Here is a 22759-nt window from a genome sequence, read left to right as displayed (position 1 = left end):
CCTTTGTTCATACACGACAGTAAACATTTTTGGCACCTGCTAAATACGTCCCTCTTTCAGCAAACCTTCTAAATCTAGTTCCTTTCCCCAGCTGGAACAGCGCTACTGCTGTTTTAAACTGTGTTGATGTACAAAGCCTTGCGCAACTTGTTATCCCCCGTGTTATGGAAGTCTGCCTCACCTATAGCTATCAGGAATGCACCATTTTCAGCGCCTGCTAAAAACGTTTTTTGTTTAGATACCCAGATATCTATAATCCTGATGTGTCTTTAGTTCATTGTCATTTTTAGTTTTTTGAACATTTTAAACAGTTGTTACAAATAATTTTATTCTTTTATTCTTTCCGTAAACTACTTTGAAGCTTGTTTGAATATAAATTTCATGAAATAAGTAAACCAGACTTCATGCATTTAATGCTGCCAGCCCTAAGATGTGCAACATCTCCTCTATAGCAAAAATTTGGCAAGCTTCCTCGCTTTTGACTTCCAGACATCTTTCTAAACCATACATCAGGCCTATGCAGCTATTTAAAATTTTCTTGAGGGCCCAGACCTTTTAAAGATAGTTCTGTACTGCATTGTTTTTAAAATGTTGCTATACACCATCCCAATAGTTTTGCAATAAGGCATTGTATAAATGGTTCGGTGTTGATTTTTATATGTGCAACTGTTTTAACTGATTCATATATGTAACCGTTTTATTATATTGTAATTCATTTTGGGAGTTCTCATTGAAAAAGGATTTATAAATGAAATTAATACACAGGTAACAGCTGATCTTGAGCTCGCTGTCCACTTTGCTCCTCTTCACTAGCACACACAAGAAAAAAAATCCCAATCCACTTGAACCTAGGGTCATGGTTTGGTCCTGGCTCCCAACAAACCATGGTTTGTTCTTAATTGACTGCTCACGGCTTATTGGCACTAAACAGTTTGGATATCAGGCTAAGTCGTGTACTAGCAGGAAGGAGCAAAGTGGTCAGAACTGATTTACTGGGCCAGTGACTTAAAGTGCAAGGAAATTTATTCCTGTCCACGCACATCTGAAATAGATCTTGAGACGTCAAATTCTGGATTGTGTGATTTGTATTCAGCTCCTACTTGCAACCCTAATTTAATTATTCTCACCGAAGAGGACATAAATAGCTTTGTTTATCTGCTGCTCCCCACTCCGCCCCTTCCTTCATACAGCTTCTAGGCGCATTACGCGGCCAAGAAACAGGGAGAGCCCACAGCAAGCCCAGGGGTCACGTAGAAGCCCTCAAAAAGAGCCGATAAACAGGCTGTCTCCATTCCACACCCTGTTCACCTGACATTCCCAGTCTCTGTTGAACGGTGTTGTTTCCTAGTCACCTTATTTTAATACAAAAGCATGCCGCCCAAAGTGTTATGGGTAAGCAAGCGAGCACAAGCTATTTCGCACCATCTGATGAAAATAGCACGCCCTTTTGGAACAAAGCCCAAGAGCATGGGCTGCCTCGCCTCAGAATGGCATTCACCTGTGTCAGCAAATCTTAGGCTGAAATGGCATGCTACGTGAGACGAGGAGGTGCCACCAAAATAGTGTCCCCAGGTTGAGGCTTCCTCCTTCTCCACGCAGTTTTGCATCACTTGTGGGGGGGGGTTGATGTAAATGAGGGTCCTGGGGTGGGGCTGGGGGAGGATAAAAGCACAGGGTCTTGAGGAGATGCCCCCCAACCCAAAAACACCAACCTAGGGATAGTGGCTGGGCTTGCTCACTGTACAAGCAGGGAGGAACAGAGGGACCAAGACTGGGATACTTGCAGGAAACTATTAACTATGTTTTACTGCTACGTGCAAACCGGGCCAGTAAATAAAGTGCAGAGAGATTTAATCCCGTCCACGGACACGTGAGACAGATGTTAAGCTCCAAACACGGTAATGCAGCAATAATGCTTCAAGCTGCTAGCTGCAACCCTGAAAACTTAAAGCACCTATAATGGCATCAGCTTCCATGGGCTAGAGTCAAATGCAGGAAAGATTATTGAAAGAAGCATGTGCATACAGTTATGCAGGTATACAAACAGGTATGCAGACATACAAGCAGAAGTTTGTATGGAAATTGTTGGGCAGGAAATTGTAAGTCGTGACGTCAGAAGGAAATGATGCCCCCCAAAAAGTATAGGTTGTGCTAATTACATTAAATCTTAAATGAATGTAAAGAGCTTAAATGCGTGCAAAGGGCTGGTAAAGCAATTTTTTGGTAATTATCTATATGTTTTATATATATCTTTTAATTCTATTACTGTTTAATTGCTTCTTAATGACTGCTTTTTCTACATTTTAGGCTGCTTCTATTTTATATGTAAGCCGCCTTGAGTCGCTGTCTGGGAAAAATGCAGGATGTAAATAAATACAGTATGTAAAATAAGCACAGTGGCTCGTTCACAAAGCAATGTTGACGTTAACACAAACATCCTGGCCTGGCATTGGGAAGCTGAATCAAACGCCCGTAGTGAAATTAAAAGCCTGATTAAGGCCAGAAATTGTGTGAACAAAATGAAACTTGCAGCATGATGATGCCACAACGGTGGGCCGACATAGGAGGATATCTCAAACCCAGGGAGGCAATTTGCCAGCGGTATCCCTGTGTCTCACACACAATATATTCCCTCGGCGCTAAAGTGGCTAAAACTAAGAGAAGCTCCTTGTAACTGAAGTGAATCTAGACAAATCTCAAATCTCTGCACTCTTCCCCGGTCACTCTGCTAACATGCCCGTGAGTTTTTGCTTCCAATTTCAACTAACCACACTTTAGTACTGCATCCAACTTCAAACTGTGGCTAAGTGTAACTATGGCTTGCTCCAAAAAAGTTAGCTTCATTTGAAGCTCGCTTCTTTCAAAGAAACCAAGTTAAAAATAGCCACAGCTTGTTAAGTATGGACGACATGATGAGGTGCAGGGTTAATTAAAAATGGAACTGAAAGCTTGTACATTCTTCCTTGTGCCTGCGGTCAAGGAGGAGAACAAAAAGCTCACCGAGGCTCATTCGCGTCACAACAACCCATGGTTTACTGTGACACCCAAACACTGTCAGTGGTTCGTCCACTGTGGAACACTTAAGCTTTGCAGAGGATTCTGGCAAGTGTCCTATACAGTGAACCCTGGTTCACACAGAATGACTAGAACCAAACAGACTGGTCAGTCACCTTCACAAGAGGTAAGAGTGTAATCTAGGAAGATGATAGCAAAAGGAAACTTCTTCACTACTACCATGGCTTCAGAGAGTTGTGGAACCTCAGGATTCACAAACACAGTTTGAATAGCAATGTGTTGGGGGTTTCAACACAGCTGGGAAATCCTTGCTTACTTGAAGCACATCCTGCAAAGTTGTGTTTCTCCTACAACCATGAAAACCAACAGATTCCTCAGACCACCATTCCATGTGAAACAAATGAGCAAAATAGATGAAATCAGTCTGGTTTCCAAGAATGGTCAAACACTTAATTCAGCGTTTCTCTAACTTGGTTCCCTAGCTGTTGTTCGACTACAGTTCCCATCATCCTTGACCACTGGTCCTGCTAGTTAGGGATGATGGGAGTTGTAGCCCAACAACAGCTGGGGAGAACCAAGTTTGAGAAACACTAATTCATTCTTAACACTCTCTTAGCCAGTTACTGGAAATGGGAGGTGGATCAACCACGAACCCTGGCCCCCCAAAAAGAATAAAATGAAATCCAGCTCTCCAGTAATAAAGGCTATCACACTAGAAGGCATTCAAAACTCCTATGCAGTATTAATGAAGCTCAGCTGTTTCAGAAAGTAGTCTGACCCCCTGTAATGAAGGAATTGCAGCTAAAGAATCCCTGTCAGATAACCATCCACTCTCTGTTTAAAGACTTCCAATGGATGTCCAATGTATTACCCTTATAATCTCTGCACAGCAATAAGAACAGTTTAGGCGCTATAAGCATATAATGAGTGAATTAATGAGTGAATAGTAATACTACAAATGATGATGGTAGCCCCAGTTTCCACCCTGGAATTCCCTGTGAGGAGACAGGTGGTCTCATAGAATTATAGAGTTGGAAGGGACCCCAAGGGTCATCCAGTCCAACCCCCAGCAATGCAGGAAATCCCAGGTAAAGCATCCAAGACAGATGGCCATCCAACCTCTGCTTAAAAGCCTCCAAGGAAGGAGAGCCCACCACCTCCCAAGAGAGACTGTTCCACTGTCGAGCAGCTCTCACTGTCAGAAAGTTTTTCTGTATGCCTAGTCGGAATCTCCTTTCTTGTAACTGGAAGCCACTGGTTCAAGTCCTACCCTCCAGAGCAGGAGAAAACAAGCTTGCTCCCTCTTCTGTGTCCCCTCTCAGCCTCTGCTGTCTAGGAATGATTAACGCTAGCCCACAACCACACAGGGTTCTCCTTGAGATAATGGTCATAAAATGCTATATTATAGGTATAAGGGTTTGGACCTGTTTTCATCAGAGATGGTGCGAATGACACTTGGCTGAAACGGATGTGTTTTGCTAAGCTCAGCTGGGGATGTTTTTGCCTGTTAAAGCTGTCCAAGCCCCCTCCCTCCCTAAGAAAGAAAGAAAGAAAGAAAGAAAGAAAGAAAGAAAGAAAGAAAGAAGCAAATGCAAAAAAAAATCTGCTTGGATTGTTTTTGTGCTCCTGGACGGGGTCAACCGAGGTAACCAAGTTTCATTTTGCCAGCCTCTGGGCTCTGTCATTCCAGGCTAACAGACGGAGGAGACAGGTTGCCAAGTTATTTCTAAACATTCCCAGCTGAGAGCACAAGGGGACAGGTGTTAAGAAGAGTCGAGCAAGTGGCAGTGAAGTTCGAGGGAGAGAGAAAGCAGAGAATAGGAGCACTGAAAGAATGCTTACTTGGGCATGAGCATCTTGTTTTTCTCATAGAAGAGCCGAAGGTCTTGAGGGCTGCTTGCCTGTGAAGGAGGGGGGGGAGAGAGGAGAAGGGTGATCAGCAAATTCATACAGCCATCCAGAACCCTAAAAATATATATAACGCACAAGCAATCTCAATTCTCCAAGAGCCTGGTTCTTCTGTGTCTAACCAAAGCAGTGCCATCTCCAAACGCAACTGGGGAGGGACTCAGATATTTACAGAGGTGCACATTTGCACACATGCTAAAAAAATTTTTTTTTAGCGAAAAACCCTCAATGGTGCAATCTCCTACCACTCAAAAATTAAGTGCTCAGTAAGGACTTACCACGGTTACTTGGCAAACGATGCAGAGTGTCTATTGGGATGAGGGGAAATGGAAGGAGAATTAACTGGGCTACAGCCCAGAACAGGGCCTGTCTGCCCAGTAACGTTCTGTTCTTATACTGAATCTTTCCTTTAAAAATTTTTAAGCCCCCAAATTTTATCATCTGAGGGCTGCCTCAAGTCAAAACTGTGCTCTAAAAGAAGCTGCACCTTGGAAGGATGTGTAAATTATGAAAATTAAGCATATACAGGTGAAACTCAAAAAAATTAGAATATCATGGAAAAGTTCATTTATTTCAGTAATTCAACTTAAAAGATGAAACTAATATATGAGATAGACTCATGACATGCAAAGCGAGATATGTCAAGCCTTTATTTGTTATAATTGTGATGATTATGGCGTACAGCTGATGAAAACCCCAAATTCACAATCTCAGAAGGAGAGCAGGAAAAGAGTAAGGAAAGCCCTGAAGTCTGGCCACTAGAAATCCACTTTGATCCCCATCAGGCTTCACACCCTGCACCAGACATAATTCATATACTTGGACTTTACAGCCTTGAGGACTAGTTGCTTCTGTTCTTTAAAAAAAAAAAGGAATTCTTTGGATGCCAAATGCTGAAACCAAAGCTAAATTTCCTCAGGGTGAATTCTAAAACATACATATCCTGGATGCTTTTAGTGATACTTTTTATTTTTAATTGTTATTTTTGTAGCGCCTTTGGAAGTTTACTGAGAGGTAGTATACAGTTATTAATCAGTCTACAGTTATTAATTAAAATAAGCACATTCATTGTTTTACACTACTATTGCCATGCTAGAGTCCCTGTTAATTTTTTACAATTAAAAATGCATTATTATTATTCATTAAATTTATATACAGCCCCTCATCTGAGGATATCAGGGTGGTTTACAATACAGTATAACAACAAAAAATTAAGAACACACATTGTAAGTAGTCTTCCCCGAAGAAGTGGGTGGGGAGCTTTGGCAGTGGTGAGTAAAACTTTAGGAAGGTCTACAGGGGGTCAGGGTCAAGGAAATGGGTAAAAATAAGTAAGCTAAATCCTATAAGTCTCATACAGTACTTCATTTTAAAAAAATTGAACTACAAAAGGCCCCAAACACATTCTTACAAAAGCATGACAGCAAAAAATGGGAAACATAAATATACCAACTCTAGAAGACAAGAGGATTACCGGTAACTGACCCAGAGGAAAGGGGATAATAGTTGAGGTTAAAAATACAATTCAGCAGGACACAATCTACCTCCATGCCCAGAATATTGCCCTCTTGGCAGCTAGCACTATCACCAAGTGCAGCCTGAGCCAGGGACCCCAAACACCATCTTTTTCCAAAACAAGATGCTCTTCAGTGAAGCTAAAATGCTTGCAAAGCAAAAAGGAGATTGAGAGAGTTCAAAAAACAAAATGAGAAGGTTGGGGGGAGAAAACAGGTGGAAGCTGTTGCTGCTGCAACCAAGCCAGAGACTGGTTGGGCAGCCAGCCCCACAATAGCAGCGACAAATGCCTGTAAAGTGTTCACCCAACACCACAGAACAGCACCCACCATTACAAAACATGACCTGAGCCGCTTGGCTGGGTGAGACAGAAGCAAAAGCTCAGTTAAGGAAAGCCTGAAGAATGGGACAGTCAATTCGATTGCATGATCTCACGCTCTTCCACTCCCCTTGCAAGTGGATTCCCTCCTCCAACTCCAGGTTGCAAAAACCACACATTGTCACGAAGTTCAAAATACGGCAATATATGCTTAGTGCTAACCCCCAAATCCAGTGCTGGGAATCGGAGGCAACCACTGCCAAGAGTCATTGAGTCTGCAATCCTAAAGCACACTTACTAGAGTAAGCCCCATACAGTATGGTGGAATTTGCTTCTGGACTGCGCTGACGCTGTGACAGTCCATGCACTAGGGATGGAGATCCTGGTGCCCTTCGTAGATTTTTTTGGGGGGGACTACAACTCCCATCATCCCTGACCATTGGCCATAATGACTGGGGCAGATGGGAGTTGGGAGTCCAACAACATGGGCAGGTGTCTCATCCCTGCTCCAAACCCTTGTTTGGAAGTTAACACTACTTTAAGTTTGCCCAACTCAGGTGGTCACTGCAAAAAACTATGGTTATTGCAACCAAGAAACAGAAGAACAAATCTGCAAGAGGGAGGCTGTGTAAAAATCCTGACATTGCTTTGAAAGATTATCCAAACTGATCCTGAGTTGTGTACTGAGAATACCAGAGGATAGCAGAGTTAAGGCAGCCCTGTTTAGTGAAGTTTTTAATGTTTAATCAAGTTTTTAATATTCTGTTGGAAGCTGCCCAGAGTGGCTAGGGAAACCCAGCCAGAAGGGCCGGGTATAATTAATAAATTTATATTATTATTATTATTATTATTATTATTATTATTATTATTATTCAGTCAGCCCTGAAATTCAAGAAGTAGCCCTGGGTGAACCCACAGGTCTTGGCACAGCTTGCCTCACAGGTTTATTCAGAGAATAGAAATAGATTACATTTTCCTGAGGTTATTGGAGTGAGGGATATAAATTTAATAAATTTCAAAATGAAAGGCAAGCTTTAGGGCAGGCACCCCCAAACTAGACCCTCCAGATGTCTTGGGACTACAGTTCCCATCATCCCTGACCACTGGTCCTGTTAGCTAGGGACGATGGGAGTTGTAGTCCCAAAACATCTGCAGGGCAAAGTTTGGGGGTGCCTGCTTTAGGGGCAAGAGAGATTAATTTCTTCTGTCTCTCTGTACATACTCCAGTACTTCCAACTCCTGCACCCTAATATGCCAGCGTTGGCCAATCGTAACTGCAAAACCAGTGATATTAAGGAGTTGGTGTGTAAGACTACACAAATATTAGAATGAGGATGTTGACTATGCTTCCATTCCTCGTCGTTATTAAAAAGCCCTTCAGTGGCATGTTTTCTTTTTTTTTGGCCAGAGTCGGGAATTGAATTAACAACTCAATAAACTGCCATCCAATCTGTTTACAGGGATTATGGATCCCATTAATCTCATCCCTCTGTTAGGGTCCATTGTTTTAATTTAGAGACATTGGTGAGCACAAAAAGCTCCTTAAAATTAAAATAAAATGACCTGTCAGACATCTGGCTATTATTTAGGATGTGGGGTGGATGGGGGAGGTAAACCTGCTGGGTGTCATGGAGCACAAGTTTGGAAGTGTGTTCCTTTATTTAAAAAGGGGGGGGGGAACCATGCTACACATTATAACATAGCAGACTATGTTCTTTTCACTCTTCCCATTAATGTGGAATCTATGCGTGCCTTTTGCTGTCACCGCTCCACATTGTCAGCTGCCGACAGAGAGCATGGAAACACCCAACCTGATGACACTAAACCGAGTAAACTGGGTGGATGCAGATATTACAGGGAGAGCAGGAAGATGCGGTGCTCTTTCCTTTATAGGCCTGAACGGCCTCCACCCAGTATACCTGAAGGAACGTCTCCACCCCCATCATTCAGCCTGGACACTGAGATCCAGCTCCGAGGGCCTTCTGGCAGTTCCCTCTCTGCAAAAAGCGAAATTACCAGGCAGAGGGCCTTCTCGGTGGTGGCACCCGCCCTGTGGAACGCCCTCTCATCAGATGTCAAGGAAATAAACAATTGACTTTTAGAACAGTTACAGGTAGGTAGCCGTGTTGATCTGAAGAAGTGTGCATGCACACAAAAGCTCATACCAAGAACAAACTTAATTGGTCTCTAAGGTGCTACTGGAAATTTTTATTTTATTTTGTTTTGACTTTTAGAAGACATCTGAAGGCAGCCCTGTTTAGGGAAATTTTAAATGGTTGATATTTTATCGTGTTTTTAATATTTTGTTGGAACTGCCCAGAATTGCTGGGGAAACCCAGCCAGATAGGTGGGATACAAATAAATTATTATTATTATTATTATTATTATTATTATTATTATTATTATTATTATTATTATAGAAGTGAGGTACTATTTTCAACTGTTGATTATCAATCGTGAGAGCCTCTCCTGTACTTAAAATGTCACAGCTGGCTGAGCCTTGCTTGGGTAGGTGGGAGAGAGAGGGACAAGGGATGGGGCACATTTATTCTAGTTGATTTAAAATTTGGACTTAAAGAGACACAGACCATCAGCTGACATCCATTCAGATGGAAAAATACTCCCGGATTGGAAGGATAAAGACAGCTGCAACTCACCCCTCACAACTTACAGGACAAGCTTTCAAAAAGCCAGGCACACCCTTGCAATAGTTTTGCAAAGGCCATGCTGCCGTCACTCGCCTGATAACTGGATCCTTGTGCACACATACTGCACCTGCCAGACATCACCGCAAGGCACCAGGAAGCCTTGTGCCAGCTCAGATGCAAGGAGAACCATTTGAGAGCAAGGAATCTTATATCTCGTTACAGAGGGTGCTGGATGTAACGAGATACAAATCCATTTCCCTATTGATCCTTAAGATTGGGAGGGGGGAGTTTCAAAAAGGGATTTTTTGCAGGCTCTGCCTTGATTTCTTAAGGAAAGCCCTGCCTGCTCGCAGTCTTAGAGTACATCTACTGCAGCTTCCCATTTCAAGGAAATCTTGGCTAAGCCAGGAGTCACCAACCATTTTGGACTAGTGGGCACATTTTGAATTTTTGAGAGTGAGCTGGGGGTGCCAGTCACAAAATGGCTGCCGGGGGGAGCGTGACATAATTTAAAAATTAGAGGGACACCCATCCCTGACAACCTTAGGCATAAGATGGAAAATCAGCTATAGCAAGCTGGTCCTGGCTACTGAGGTACCACACACACACACACACACACACACACGTGTGCTGTTGTCATAACAGGAAGCATTCCTCAGCACCAGGGAAAAAATATACAAGGCGCCAACACCACTCTCATTTCACAGAAATTACTTAGAAAGTAAATGCACATTCTATTCCATAACTTTCTTTCTAGGAGAGCTAGAGACTTTTGTCAAATTGAAAGATCAGGAGTCTGAGGCACCGGTCCAGGAACAACGTGGTGCTGGGTTGGTGACCTGTGGGCTAAGCAGTGTTTCAAAGAAGCTTTAGTAAACCCCCCCCCCCCACTGCCGCTATCTGTTTGTCCCCCAGCACCTGTTAATCGAAGGTACTGCATCTCTCAATCTGGGTTTTTTGCTTTGCTCCTGTGATCAAGTGACCATCTTTGCTGAACTTTTTAGACAACCATTTTCAACAGGCTGCTGGATTAACTTTGTTTCAAACCCTTTTATCAGCTGCCAAGATTGCTGCTTTCCACTGTGGGGTCAGAACAATTACTCCTATAATCAAGAGTGGCTAATTAAGCGATGAGAGATTGCCAAAAATGGACACGGTTCTGGATAAGATCTGGACAGAAGAAACAGACGGGGAAGCTCAGCCAGATGGGCGGGGTACAAATAAATTATTATTATTATTATTATTATTATTATTATTATTATTATTATTATTATTATTATTATTATTCTACATGACAAAACTCAAGCATTATATAAAAGCTCAGGAAAGGCATAATGTACAAAATAACTTTATAAAGGAAACAACTGAAGTTTATGTCCATAATATTTATACTTCTAAGCCAAGACCAACTCTCAATGTATTATTATTCTGGAATGATAAATCAAGATGAAGAATCCGGATGTGCCTTTCTCAGTATAATGAGTGTTTTGTGCTTTTCAGCATCCGTTCCGGGTTTGTTTGTTTGTTTGTTTGTTTAAAAAAAATGTTTTTGTGCATGCATGTTTGCATAAAATTAAGTAATAAAATATTAATATGAAGAAGCAAACTGAGGAATGTTCGGGAGCATGCAAACCTATCAGCTTTGCATTATTATTACCCCCTTTACTTCACTCTCACCGATTCTTTGCACAGGATTTAGAGTGGCCCAACTCTGCTCTCTTTCTATTTTCTGTTTTGTCTAATCAGCACATCTCCAGACACCAACTGTGTTGACACAGATTGAAGGATTATCAAACCACAGGCCAACACCTACTCCAAATACCCTGGGCAAAATGGAATGCCAGTTATGGACCAAGGCAGCGATGCATAAACATAAAGCAGCTTAACAGTGGAAAAATTGACGAAAACCATCGTGTGTTATATTCACACGGAGCTGTTCCAAGAGCTCACCAAGGATGGTACACAGTGGAGGCTGTGGGGGCCACTCAGCTATCAACCCCATTCTACCCTCAGCCAGCCCTCACCTGCTTGTCCTCTTTCTTATAAGCAGGACAAGGGGACAGGACTGCCTATCAGTTTCCTCCAGCTCAGTTTCAGCACTGCCCTTGTATAACTCGGCAGGGAGAAGGATGAGGCCAAAGCTATCTAGTTGGGTCAGGTCTCAACTACGGTTGGTCTCCCCTGCTTTCTGTCCCAATTGGCACCAGTCGCCATTACCTGAACATACTGAGCTGGTGTAGCAAGTGGGATTAAGAGTACGAACCAGGAAGTTCCTAGGTGTAAATCACGCCTTAGAAAGGAGAGAAGGGAAGTCGCAGACCTAGGAAAGGAAAGACCTCAAAAAGTGCTCTGCCTGGGCCTAATTAATCTGGCCACCTCATGAGAAGAGAAGACTCCCTAGAAAAGACCCTGATGTTGGGAAAGATGGAGGGCACAAGGAGAAGGGGACGACAGAGGATGAGATGGTTGGACAGTGTTCTCGAAGCTACTAACATGAGTTTGGCCAAACTACGAGAGGCAGTGAAGGATAGGCGTGCCTGGCGTGCTCTGGTCCATGGGGTCACGAAGAGTCGGACACGACTGAACGACTGAACAACAACAACAAATTAATCTGGTTCTCCCAAATTAATTATTATATCAGACCAGAAGGTCCCAGACCTCTCCCAGTTATTATTAAAAATCATGCCCATATGTGAAAATGCAAAACTCCAATTCTAGTTTCTGAAGGCTGGAAGAGAACTGCTGTTGTGCAAGTCAAAACATCTTCAAGATCTGCAAAACCCTGACTGCACTACTTTTTTTTTTTTTTTTTAAAAAAGAGTATTTGTTTAGGAGGACCTTTGAAGAACTCCTGTTATCTTTAGAATGCTCCAGGAGGCCCTTGAAACTCATTTTACTACTTAATTAACAAAAACAATTGAAGAAAAACCACACAAAATCCCACTTCCTCCTCTCCCTCCTGCTCCAGATGACCTCTCTCACGATCAAGATATAAAGAGCAATCCCAGGCCAGGGTGGAGCCAGCACATTTAAATATGCACACCCCAAGCATCTTTGTAAAGAACACACAGACAAGGAGACTAGAAAAGTGAAGTCTTGTTTGTGATCACTATTTGAGCTTTGCCCACCACAAAAAAAGGAGCATTGGAGGGGGGGGGATCATTTAAGGAAGGAAGCAGCTTTTTAAAAAGTACTGCATGTTATAACGTGGTTGCCGCCGTGCTAGATTTTCTAGTAAGCTTGTCAATCAGTTTTATCCTTCGTAGCCAAGTCATTTGTGTGTGTGGCAATCATACTGGCAGTTGGTGCCACTCGCTTGCCAGCTGAAGCTGAAACTTTTGGAGGTCCATAAATTTTAGCTGGCCTTGGGATCCAGCCAAAATGTATGCTTGCCACACGCACAGCCTGCAGACAAAGGGGCAAAGGATGTGCTTGATGTTACGCCATGCTCAAAGCTTGAAGCGATGGGAAGTAAGAAGCCCGCCTTCCTTTGTACTTCTGAGCTGGGGTACTAGAAGGCAGGGGGAAAGATGGCTCATCCCTCTTGCACAGAGTCTCAAAAAACACAACAGGTAATCTTAATGCTCTTTCCAAGTGCTTAGGAGACCATCAGGCAGATTTCCTGCTCTTCTCCATGCTCGGCAGTACAGCAATTCTACCCGAGGTTGAACTTGCCATGCTCAAAAGAATACTTGCACACCCTTGATTATTCTCTACACCCATTCTTACGTCTCTCAGAGCAGAATGGGTAACACTTCCTGGTTAACTATCCCATACGGGGTGATAAGAGGTAGCTGGTAAAGTCAGTTACAGAATGCAAGCATAAAGCTGAGTGTAATCTGATTGCAAAAATCAAGCATTGCCTTTCAAAAACATCCAGAACACAGTGGCCAGATTATTAGGCAGACCTTGTTGGAACAGCCCAAAACCTTTTGCTGCAGAGAGGCAGAAAAGCCAATGACACATGAACACATGGGTCAAAGCCAAGTCAAGTTATTTTGGCAACTGAGGCAGAAAATTCACAAGTGCCTCTCCCGCTTCCTGGCAGTAAAAATAAATTTAAGCAACAAACATCCAAAATCAACTGCCTAAGGCAGCTGCCTCATTTTACCTAATGATTGGGCTGGCCCTCTGTACTGAACAGACTACTAAACTACTTAGGAGATATTACTCAGTACTTCTGGTTTGTTTCTGGGCAGTGTTGCTGTTGACCTACGAAAGCTCCAATGCCCAAGGCAAGGTTATCGGAAGGCTTGCCTTCTCCTGTAGGAACCTGCTGAGGACATCAAAAGGCCTGTCTTCAGAAAAGGTGGGTGGCTACCTAAGACGGGCTTTAACTGCGGCAGCATTCCAGCATGTCTTTTTGGAGAGGCATCAAATCTCAAAGGCTTAAGAAAGCTACTGGTCGGAGGCTGTTGGGGCTTCCCCCTCTACTTTTCTCACCTACTGCTTCATTCCACTGCTGCTACATCTGATGGAGTAGTGTTTAGGTTCAGAGAGCAAGAGGAGAAGCTGGTATTGATTTTAGGGTTTGCCTGTTTTCATTTTGTATTTTTATATTCTGATACAAGCCGCTCTGGAAAGCCTCTTCATCCAAAGGAGCTGTGGAGGTATACTAAATGGGAAAAGGCTTTCTAAAACCTTTTCTCCCCAAAACGGTGGGCAGGAGGATGGCATTAAAAGTTAAAGGTGGAAGAGAGAAAGTGTCTCGTTTCAGTCCTTGCAGAACGGATGGTGCCTCCTACCTGGGCAGGAAGCTCTATAGGCAAACTAAGGCCCGGGGGCCGGATCCAGCCCAATCGCCTTCTAAATCCAGCCCACGGATGGTCCGGGAATCAATGTGTTTTTACATGAGTAAAATGTGCCCTTTTGTTTTAAAATGCATCTCTGGGTTATTTGTGGGGCCTGCCTGGTGTTTTTACATGAGTAGAATGTGTGCTTTTATTTAAAATGCATCTCTGGGTTATTTGTGGGGCATATGAATTCATTCATTGTTATTTTTTCAAAATATAGTCCGGCCCCCTGCAAGGTTGGAGGGACAGTGGACCGGCCCCCTGCTGAAAAAGTCTGCTGACCCCTGATCTACCCCATGCAGTTGCTAAACCCCAAGGAAACTTCCCCTCGGGTCAATGGCCTGCCCAGACAGCTGCAAACTGGGAAACAGGCACTAATCACGGCTACTTGCCCCCAATCTCCTCACACTTGGCATCCTCCTTTATAGCAAGGGATCTTTGGATGAAGGGCGGCATACAAAGTCATTAAACAGAATAAATAAAACGAAGAAAGAAAAACAGTGCGAGACTTGTGTCATTTGCAACAGATGGCTTGCGTCCCTCAGAAGGCCAAACCCAAAGTCTCTCCCCATGTGACATGGATGATGCTCAAGTTGGAGACTGGAATTCTTTTGTTCAACGAAAACAACCTCCGAGGAGAGGCAGGTGAGCAATCCAGAAGGCCTAATGGGCAGCCATGAAACTAAACCACAAAGGTAACTCACCTGGAAGGGGGCTTTTCCAGTCAGACACTGGTAAATGATGGTGCCAATACTCCACAGGTCAGCTTTGGCGTCGTAGTGTTGGGACATAATGACTTCTGGGGCCTGCAATAGGAGAAGAAAGGGAGCATGACATTTTGTTTGAATGCCTCAGTTTCCGATTTTTTTGCTTTTATTTTTTAAACCTTTTTCTTGGTAACTGTGAAAGAAAGTGAGTCCCTTCAGAGTCTCCCTTTCTGACTGGCATTCATATATATATATATATATATATATATATATATATATATATATATACACATACACACACACAGAGAGAGAGAGAGAGAGAGAGAGAGAGAGAGAGAGAGAGAGAGTCCAAGATTCTACAAGAGAATAGAGATTTTGTTCCCAGCTTAGAACGATGTAGTAATACAGGCATGGAGAAGGTTATTTCATAACTCTAATCTGGTTAATTCAGGTGTTATTTTGCTTTAATGAGATAAAGAAACAAGCCACAAACAGCCCACAAATTAACACCTTATCTCCTGACCTGCTGGAGATGGGGGGGAAAGGTCGATGCCCTTCTCATGCATGCATGCTTCTGTTTGTGAGAATATATAATACACATTTGCATATACAGAGTCATAGCTACCGGGGGCGGGGGATGCTAGCCGGGTTTTTTTTGTCCCGGGTGAAGCCTCCAAAGCAGCGTTATTGATGCTCCCAGCCTCTGTATGTGTGTACACAAATGTGGGTGCCAAATTGGGTTTTTGACCTGGGTTAAATAAAGTCTATTTTCGCTCTTGTCATATGTACTTGCATCCATATGTACCTGCATTCCATATTACAAGGGTAGCCAACACGGTGCTTTCCAGATGATGCTGGACTACAACTCCCATCATCCCTGGCCACTGGGCCATGCTAGCTGGGGCTGATGTGAGTTGCAGTTTAACAACAACATCTGGAGGTCACCACGTGGGCTAACCCATGTTTTACTGCATACACACGCAAGTCGCCACACTAAAGCAAAACAGCAACATCTTTTACCACCTGCCACCCAGGTGAACAAAATAATCAAGCCAGGACAGGTAACACCAGACTTCACAGCCTGAATGACAATCTACAACAAGCTTCCCAAGAATATAGCCTACTACAAAGGAGAGTGTGAGGACAGCTTCCAGGGATGGCAGACAAGGCTCCCCAAAGTCTGGCAACCACCCCCTAGGCCTTGGCAGTGGAAAACCCACAGTCAGCTCCCTGCTTTAGGGCCCCACCAGATGAGGGCAAACAGACCAGTCTGCATAAACCTAGATTTGTCCTGATCACACATAATAACGGGGGGAGGGGGTTGGTGCCCAATGTTTATCATAGAACCCCCCACCTCCCCCCGAATTATCTCTTTGCAATTCCTCCCATGCACATTCCCCACTTTAAAGATCCAAGCAAACTTGAGCTGTGAGAAAGAGTGGAACAAAAGCTGCAGTGGGTTGTTTTTTAAGGGTGGGTGGGTGGGTGGTACAACTTACTTATACAGTCGTACCTCCGCTTGCATATCCCTCTGGATACATAAACTTCAGGATGCAAACGCGGCAAACCTGGAAGTATTTTCCCGGGTTTCACCACACACGCATGTGCGTAAGCGCTAAACCACGCCACACGCATGCGCATAAGCGGCCCTCCGGTTGCGAATTCCTCAGGATGTGGCCGGACCTCCAGAACTGATCCTGTTCACTGCCAGAGGTACCACTAAGTTTGTTCTTGGTATGAGTTTTCGTGTGCATGCACACTTCTTCAGATACACTGAAACAGAAGTCACCAGTCCCTTAAATATAGTGAGGGAGTGGGGAGGGGTATTACTCAGAATGGTGGTGTGCATGCACACGAAAGCTCATACCAAGAACAAACTTAATTGGTCACTAAGGTGCTACTGGAAGGATTTTTTTTATTTTTTTATTTTGTTTTGACTATGGCAGACCAACATGGCTACCTACCTGTAACTGGAGGTACCACTGTATTTCTTACACTTTTATTCCACCCTTGTCCCAAGGAGCTCCGAGAAGTGCACATAATTACCCATCATTTTATTCCCACCATAAGTCAGTGCTTCCACTTCCAACATTTGTACAATTGACACTAATCTGGGGTGAGGAACCTGTGGGCACACCTGCATAGGACTTCAACCCTCACTGGCCACCAATCAAGGCAAATGGGAGCTAAGGCCCAGCAACACCAGGAGGGCCATAGGTAAACGCTAGCAAGCTCTATAGCCTGCAACACAATAAAATGGACAGAAACAGTTTTCCCAAAAGCAATCAGATACTGCCTGCATGCCAACCCCTTCCTTCTGGGAAAGCCTGCAGAAATAAAGAGTTTTTAGCATCAGACGAAATGTGTATGATGTTGGAGCCTGTCTAACCCTTTGTTTTACACAGCACATCTAGTTTGGTCATCAGCCAGGAGCCCTTCAGCTCTCCCTCCCTCCCTTAGCCTTGCCAATTTATCTTCACAGCCATGCTCTGAGTTCTTCAGTGGAAGACTGATATGTTTAAATGCCTTAAAGAAGAGACTTGGGAGTTTGCTGCCGCCACCTGCAATGCAAAGTGGTACAGTCCGTTCTAACACAGCAGCCTTTTACCACGTATGCAGCGATTAGGTCTTGATTCACACTGAGAGCCATGATGACAGGTCTATCCAATGCCCTCGGTGAATTAGACGTCAAGGGCAACTGCTCATTTGCCAAGTTACCTGCAGGGATCTCCTGTGTGCAGCTGTGCCGGGTTTTTATTTGCCTTATTAGAAGTTCCTTGGCAGAACACTGGTGTGGGAAAGGCTAATCTGAAAACCAGATTTTATTTTATTTTTGCTTGGGGGGGGCATTAAACACAACAAACTGGTCTAGCCCAGCCGACACCACCTAAGGTAGTCCAGTATTGTCTGCTCATGCTGGCAGCATCTCTCTAGGGTTTAAGACAGGGAGTCTCTCCAACCATCTACTACCTGATCCTATAAAACCAAGCAAGCAAGCAAGCAAAAACTTGGGAGATGGCAGGAATTGAACCTGGGATCTTTTGCACAAGAAACAGGGGTTGTACCACTCAGCTTTGGTCTCTTATTAGCTGGAACAAAAAGACAAGAGTTGCGTGGGAAGATTGTGAACTGTTTTCTTTTCAACCGCCACATGAAACTAAAGCACACATGTAAAGAGCAGCCGTGACTTGATTCCCATTATTCTTTATTTGGGTTGCGCACCAAGCTGCTATTGCATGTTTGCTAACCACATACAAACAAGCCATTGGCTGCATCCCCTGAGTTTGGTCCTTCGCCAGGACTTCCTCCCTCTGCTGATCTTTGCAAACTTAGCAAACACTCTGCAGGCAACCCAGTCATAACAACAAAGAGGCCAGAGAGAAGAATTTAGATGCCATCAAAGGCTATCCTTTGAAAATGAGGCCTTGGCAGCAGCAGCAGCAGCAGACCTCAAGGAACCTCTCCCCTTCTGAGGCAGTGCATAATGGAACAAGAATTCATCTCTCCCCAGGGCCGAGCTAAAGATCACACCACAGGGAAGCAAGCTAGGCATGGATAGGGGGGGGGGGTTTAAAGTTTGCATTCTGTTAACAAGTCTTTAGCAGTTACACATAAGGACAAACTTGAAGTTTTGAGAATGTGTTCATCATACACAAAGAGGCTGGATTTACACACACCTCATGCACAGATATGATGCTTGGTGTGTTTGTAATTTTATTAATGTACACCTGGTGATTTGCAGCTTGATGTGCAAACTGGATTTAGGAAAAAGCAGGGCCAGGTTCGGATGTCATGACCAAGCCATGGTTTGAATCATTCGGGCCATTTCTTGAAGTCACTCACACTCTTCCTCCTCTCCAATGCTCCGATACCCAGCCTCACTTCCAGGTCCACCGTAATCACGGCTTGTCATTATGTCTGATTCACACAAACCAAGTCAGAATGGGAAACCGCTGTTTGGTTTGCCCGATTCACATACAAAGAGAAATCAACTGTAGTTCTTGTGAGCCAGGAAAAGAAAAAGGAGGGAGATCGGAGAGTGGAAGGAGGACGCACTCAAGACCAAGGCATTGACCAAACAAACCAAGTCATGATAAGTCCATGACACCTGATGTAGGCTATTCACACATGCAATTCATCACTTCACTGCCACCTGAAAAACAAGAACTTGTGAACCATGTCACAGTAACTGGAAAGCTGGGACTGTCAAGTGCACTTTCAAAGGTAGACCAGGCTTGCTGTTACTTAACATGTACAAGTCCTAAGGTACACTTGTCAGGTGGGAGTCAAGTGCCCAACATCCATACACAAACTGTCTTTTCTAACATAAACTTGGTGGCCAATCTCATGGCAATGAGGAAAGATTCCTCCCCCCCCCCCCCAAAAAAAAATTCATCCTGTTCAAACAAGACAAGTCTCTCTCCCTTTCCCCTTCCTTCCATTAGAAGAGGCAGCACTATTACTTTGGAACAGGATTATATATTAATGACAGGAGATAGAGCTGGAGGCATTACCAAATGGATGCTGTATTTCTGTCTCACAGCAAAACACTACCATCAAATGGAAAGTAAAGAGAGCAAGGAGACAGACTTCTTGTGATTGCTTTCAATCTCGGACTTCATTGCCTGTTCTCCTAGATGGCTGTTTTTCATTAAAGGTTTGCAAAGAATCCAGTTGAGTCCCAAAGGAGAAGGGGCAGTTTTACAAAAATCAAAACCTCCGCCTCTAGCTGAAAACATGACAGGATCCAGAGTAGAGAGGGGGAGCTCCTTCATAGTGAATCAGAAGGAATGCTTTTAGTCAGAAAGTGATGCCCTTTTATATCGTCCCACCACAAATCAACTTCAAATGGGGCCCAGCAGAAAAGCCCCTGAACCTATTTGCCTGTAAAGTGGTAGGCTCTCTCCACTCTGGAGGGGCTATTGTGCCTGCAAATTTCAATCACTCCTGTCCTTTCCTGAGTACTAAAAGGCAAGCATGGTTTCTTTGTTCTTCTAACTAGATGGTTAGCTAGCACTACAGAACGCTTTCCTATCAAGAATATACTTCCTTTAACATAAGCTTTCTTATTTTATACCAAGTGTCAGTCTCAATACCTTTCAATTAAAGGTGTGCTCCAAGCAAAGATTCTTTTAACGAAGTTAATTTCTGCTGCTGCTGCATATAAACCCTATAAGCAGGCAGAAAGCACCCTTTCACAAATACAAAGCACTGTCTGAAGGCACATGATACTGCAATATTGCTGAAGCTAAGCAGGCCTGTATCTGGTGTCTAGGTGGGAGACAACCACCACCCCCCAAAATCGGTTCGTGTCACCTTGAGTTCCACAACCAAAGAGAGGTAGGTCTAGGTAAATAAATACAATTGTAGCCCAACTGATATTTTCAGAACCAAGCTTTATCATGGAGCACAGGCCCTGGAGCTGAGCCCTGGCTAAGCTAATCTCTGAATGAGATTGGCTTTTTGCCTGCACAACAGCAGAAAACACAATAGGCCAGAGCAACAGAAGACCACCTGTGTTCACACAAAGCAGCAGCGACAATGAAGATTGGTTTATGACCCCGAACAGCATCCCTCTGCATAGTAAGTTATGGGGAGATACATCGTTTACAATTAGGATTGTAAAATCAATACATCAATCCACACTCAACTGGCACAGCCCGCAGGCCCAGAGCCAGCTATCAGCTCAGTTGAGCATTGGCTGAGGTCTAAAGGAGTGTGCAAAGGCCCCTCACCAACACGGCCCACTTTTGAATGGGAGCTGCCTAGAGCAGGCATCCCCAAACGCGGCCCTCCAGCTGTTTGGGGACCACAACTCCCATCATCCCTTGCTAACCGGACCAGTGGTCAGGGATGATGGGAATTGTAGTCCCAAAACAGCTGGAGGGCATGAGTTTGGGGATGCCTGGCCTAGAGGGTGCAGAATTCTTACAGTAAATATCCATCGGTAACACATGCACAATTCATCATCACACTCAATGAAGGCAAAGTATCACAGGGTGGAACAGGGCAATGCAGAGAAGCACAGGTTAGATTCTCAATGGCTTCCATTAAGTTCTATGGTACAAAGCACAGACAAGACTGGGGAGGGTAGTCCTGGGTTCAATCCCTGGGAGAGAGATAGGGAAGATTCTTGTCTGAAACTCTAGAGAGCCACTGCCGCCTACACAGTAGTGAGGCAGATGGCCAAGTGGTCAGACCCTGTTCTACCTCCTCGTGATCCCACAAAATGGGAGATTGCCAGAAGCAAAGCAACAGAGAGACACCACACCCTTTAACGGGGAGCTGTAATACAAGAACTGTTCTTTGCCCAGCTTGCTACCACTGTGGTGGTTTGACAGGGAAATGCAGGGTTCATTTGTTTTAATCAGGCATTTAAAGGCAAATAGCTGCAGAGATACAAAAGCAGGACTGATGGCAGGGAACATCATACAGCAGGAAGTGAGAGGAGACACAATTGGAACAGAGCCTTACATTCACATTCAATAAGCCTCATTAACCGATGGTTGTTTTTAACTCCCCACGTTCTGCAGTGGTAAAGAATAGTCCCTACTGAGGGCGAAATAACCAGAATGGAAATGGACTTACCATGTACATGGGGGAGCCACAGAGAGTCGCAGCCATCATATTGCTCTGCAGGTATCGTGCAAATCCAAAATCAGCTACAAGCAGAACCAAAACAAGCCAAAAAGAAAGGGGAAAAGAGCAAAGTTAAGATAAATGACAGTTCACAAACACAGTACACGTACGTGAGTGACCACCACTTGGTGACGACAAAGGCGCACTTGTGTGCGCCAAAACAATCATCGTTGAGGGCGGACAATAGTTTTTGTTATCACCCCCAAAACACAGAATATATTTTAACAGAGGAAACTGTTGCACTTGGCTGTCAAACGCACTTGCTGTAGAGTAAGCTGAATACTTCTGTGTAAATTAACATAAAACTACACCATAACCATCCAGAGACATTCATTGAGTGAAGTGGGGGGGGGGGAATTGCATGACTTTTTTAAAAAAAGGTTATTACTTGGCCTGGTTTGGAATTCCATTCGTGATATTTGGAAAACCAGTTTCAACTACAATATCTGTTACACATTACCAGCAAACATTTTTATATTTTATTTTTTTTAAAGAAATCAATGGACAGCTCCAGGGGCTTACCGATCTTAATGCGAATGTTATTGGGGTTCGATTTTTTGCCCCCCACAAAAGAAAGGAGGATGTTTTGAGGTTTCAGATCCCGGTGGATTATCCCTTTGCTGTGTAGCACCTTCATGGCGCCGGCAATTTGCTGCAGAAAGAGTCTGATCGTATCTTCGCTGAGGGTCCTCATACCTAGAGAGGGGGAAAGGTGGGGGGAGATTAATAGCTGCAAAACCAGCTATTATAATAATTGATAACCATCTATGATAAGTAGCGAATATCACCCATAAATATCTAGCGCTGCAACGAATACATATGAGGCGCAAGGGCCAATAGGGATAGGGGCATGGTACAATTTATTTAAAATGGTTGCTTCTCCCAAAGTCAATGCAATTTACAAAAGCCATTGCACCATAGTATCACAGCCTACTCCCAAACAGCGGCAACAATAAAAACACATAGGTTTCCATATTATCAAGGAACGTCCCCCCACCCCCCAAAAAAGGCTCGGAGTTCAGGAAAGTGAACGCTTCTATCCCTGCATTATATCCTTACAACAACCCTGCAAAGTAGGCTTAAGGCTGTGAGGCGGAGATTGGCCCAATCTTCACGATTGAGTAAAGATTTGGACCCGGGTCTCCTAGTCACCATCCAACACTCCTGCCACCTCACCACCTCGGCTCCGTAAAGAACATTTACATTATTGTTTTT

General features: G+C 43.9%; 1 protein-coding gene across 2 annotated transcripts in view; it reads right to left on the bottom strand.

The window, feature by feature from the left end:
• ULK1 (unc-51 like autophagy activating kinase 1) overlaps window positions 1–22759 on the bottom strand; it is a 114951-nt gene that overhangs the window by 53338 nt on the left and 38854 nt on the right. For both annotated transcript variants that reach the window (XM_033136352.1, XM_033136351.1), the window contains exons 6-9: window positions 22067–22240; window positions 21494–21567; window positions 14903–15004; window positions 4858–4916 (exon numbers count right to left, since the gene is read on the bottom strand). In XM_033136352.1, the coding sequence (XP_032992243.1) occupies window positions 4858–4916; window positions 14903–15004; window positions 21494–21567; window positions 22067–22240 (409 nt within the window). The remainder of the gene's footprint in view (window positions 1–4857; window positions 4917–14902; window positions 15005–21493; window positions 21568–22066; window positions 22241–22759) is intronic.

The sequence above is a fragment of the Lacerta agilis genome, chromosome 17, assembly GCF_009819535.1.
Source record: "Lacerta agilis isolate rLacAgi1 chromosome 17, rLacAgi1.pri, whole genome shotgun sequence".
Lineage (NCBI taxonomy): Eukaryota > Metazoa > Chordata > Lepidosauria > Squamata > Lacertidae > Lacerta > Lacerta agilis.
Note: the sequence above shows the minus strand (reverse complement) of the source record. Positions and strands in the feature narration are given on the sequence as shown.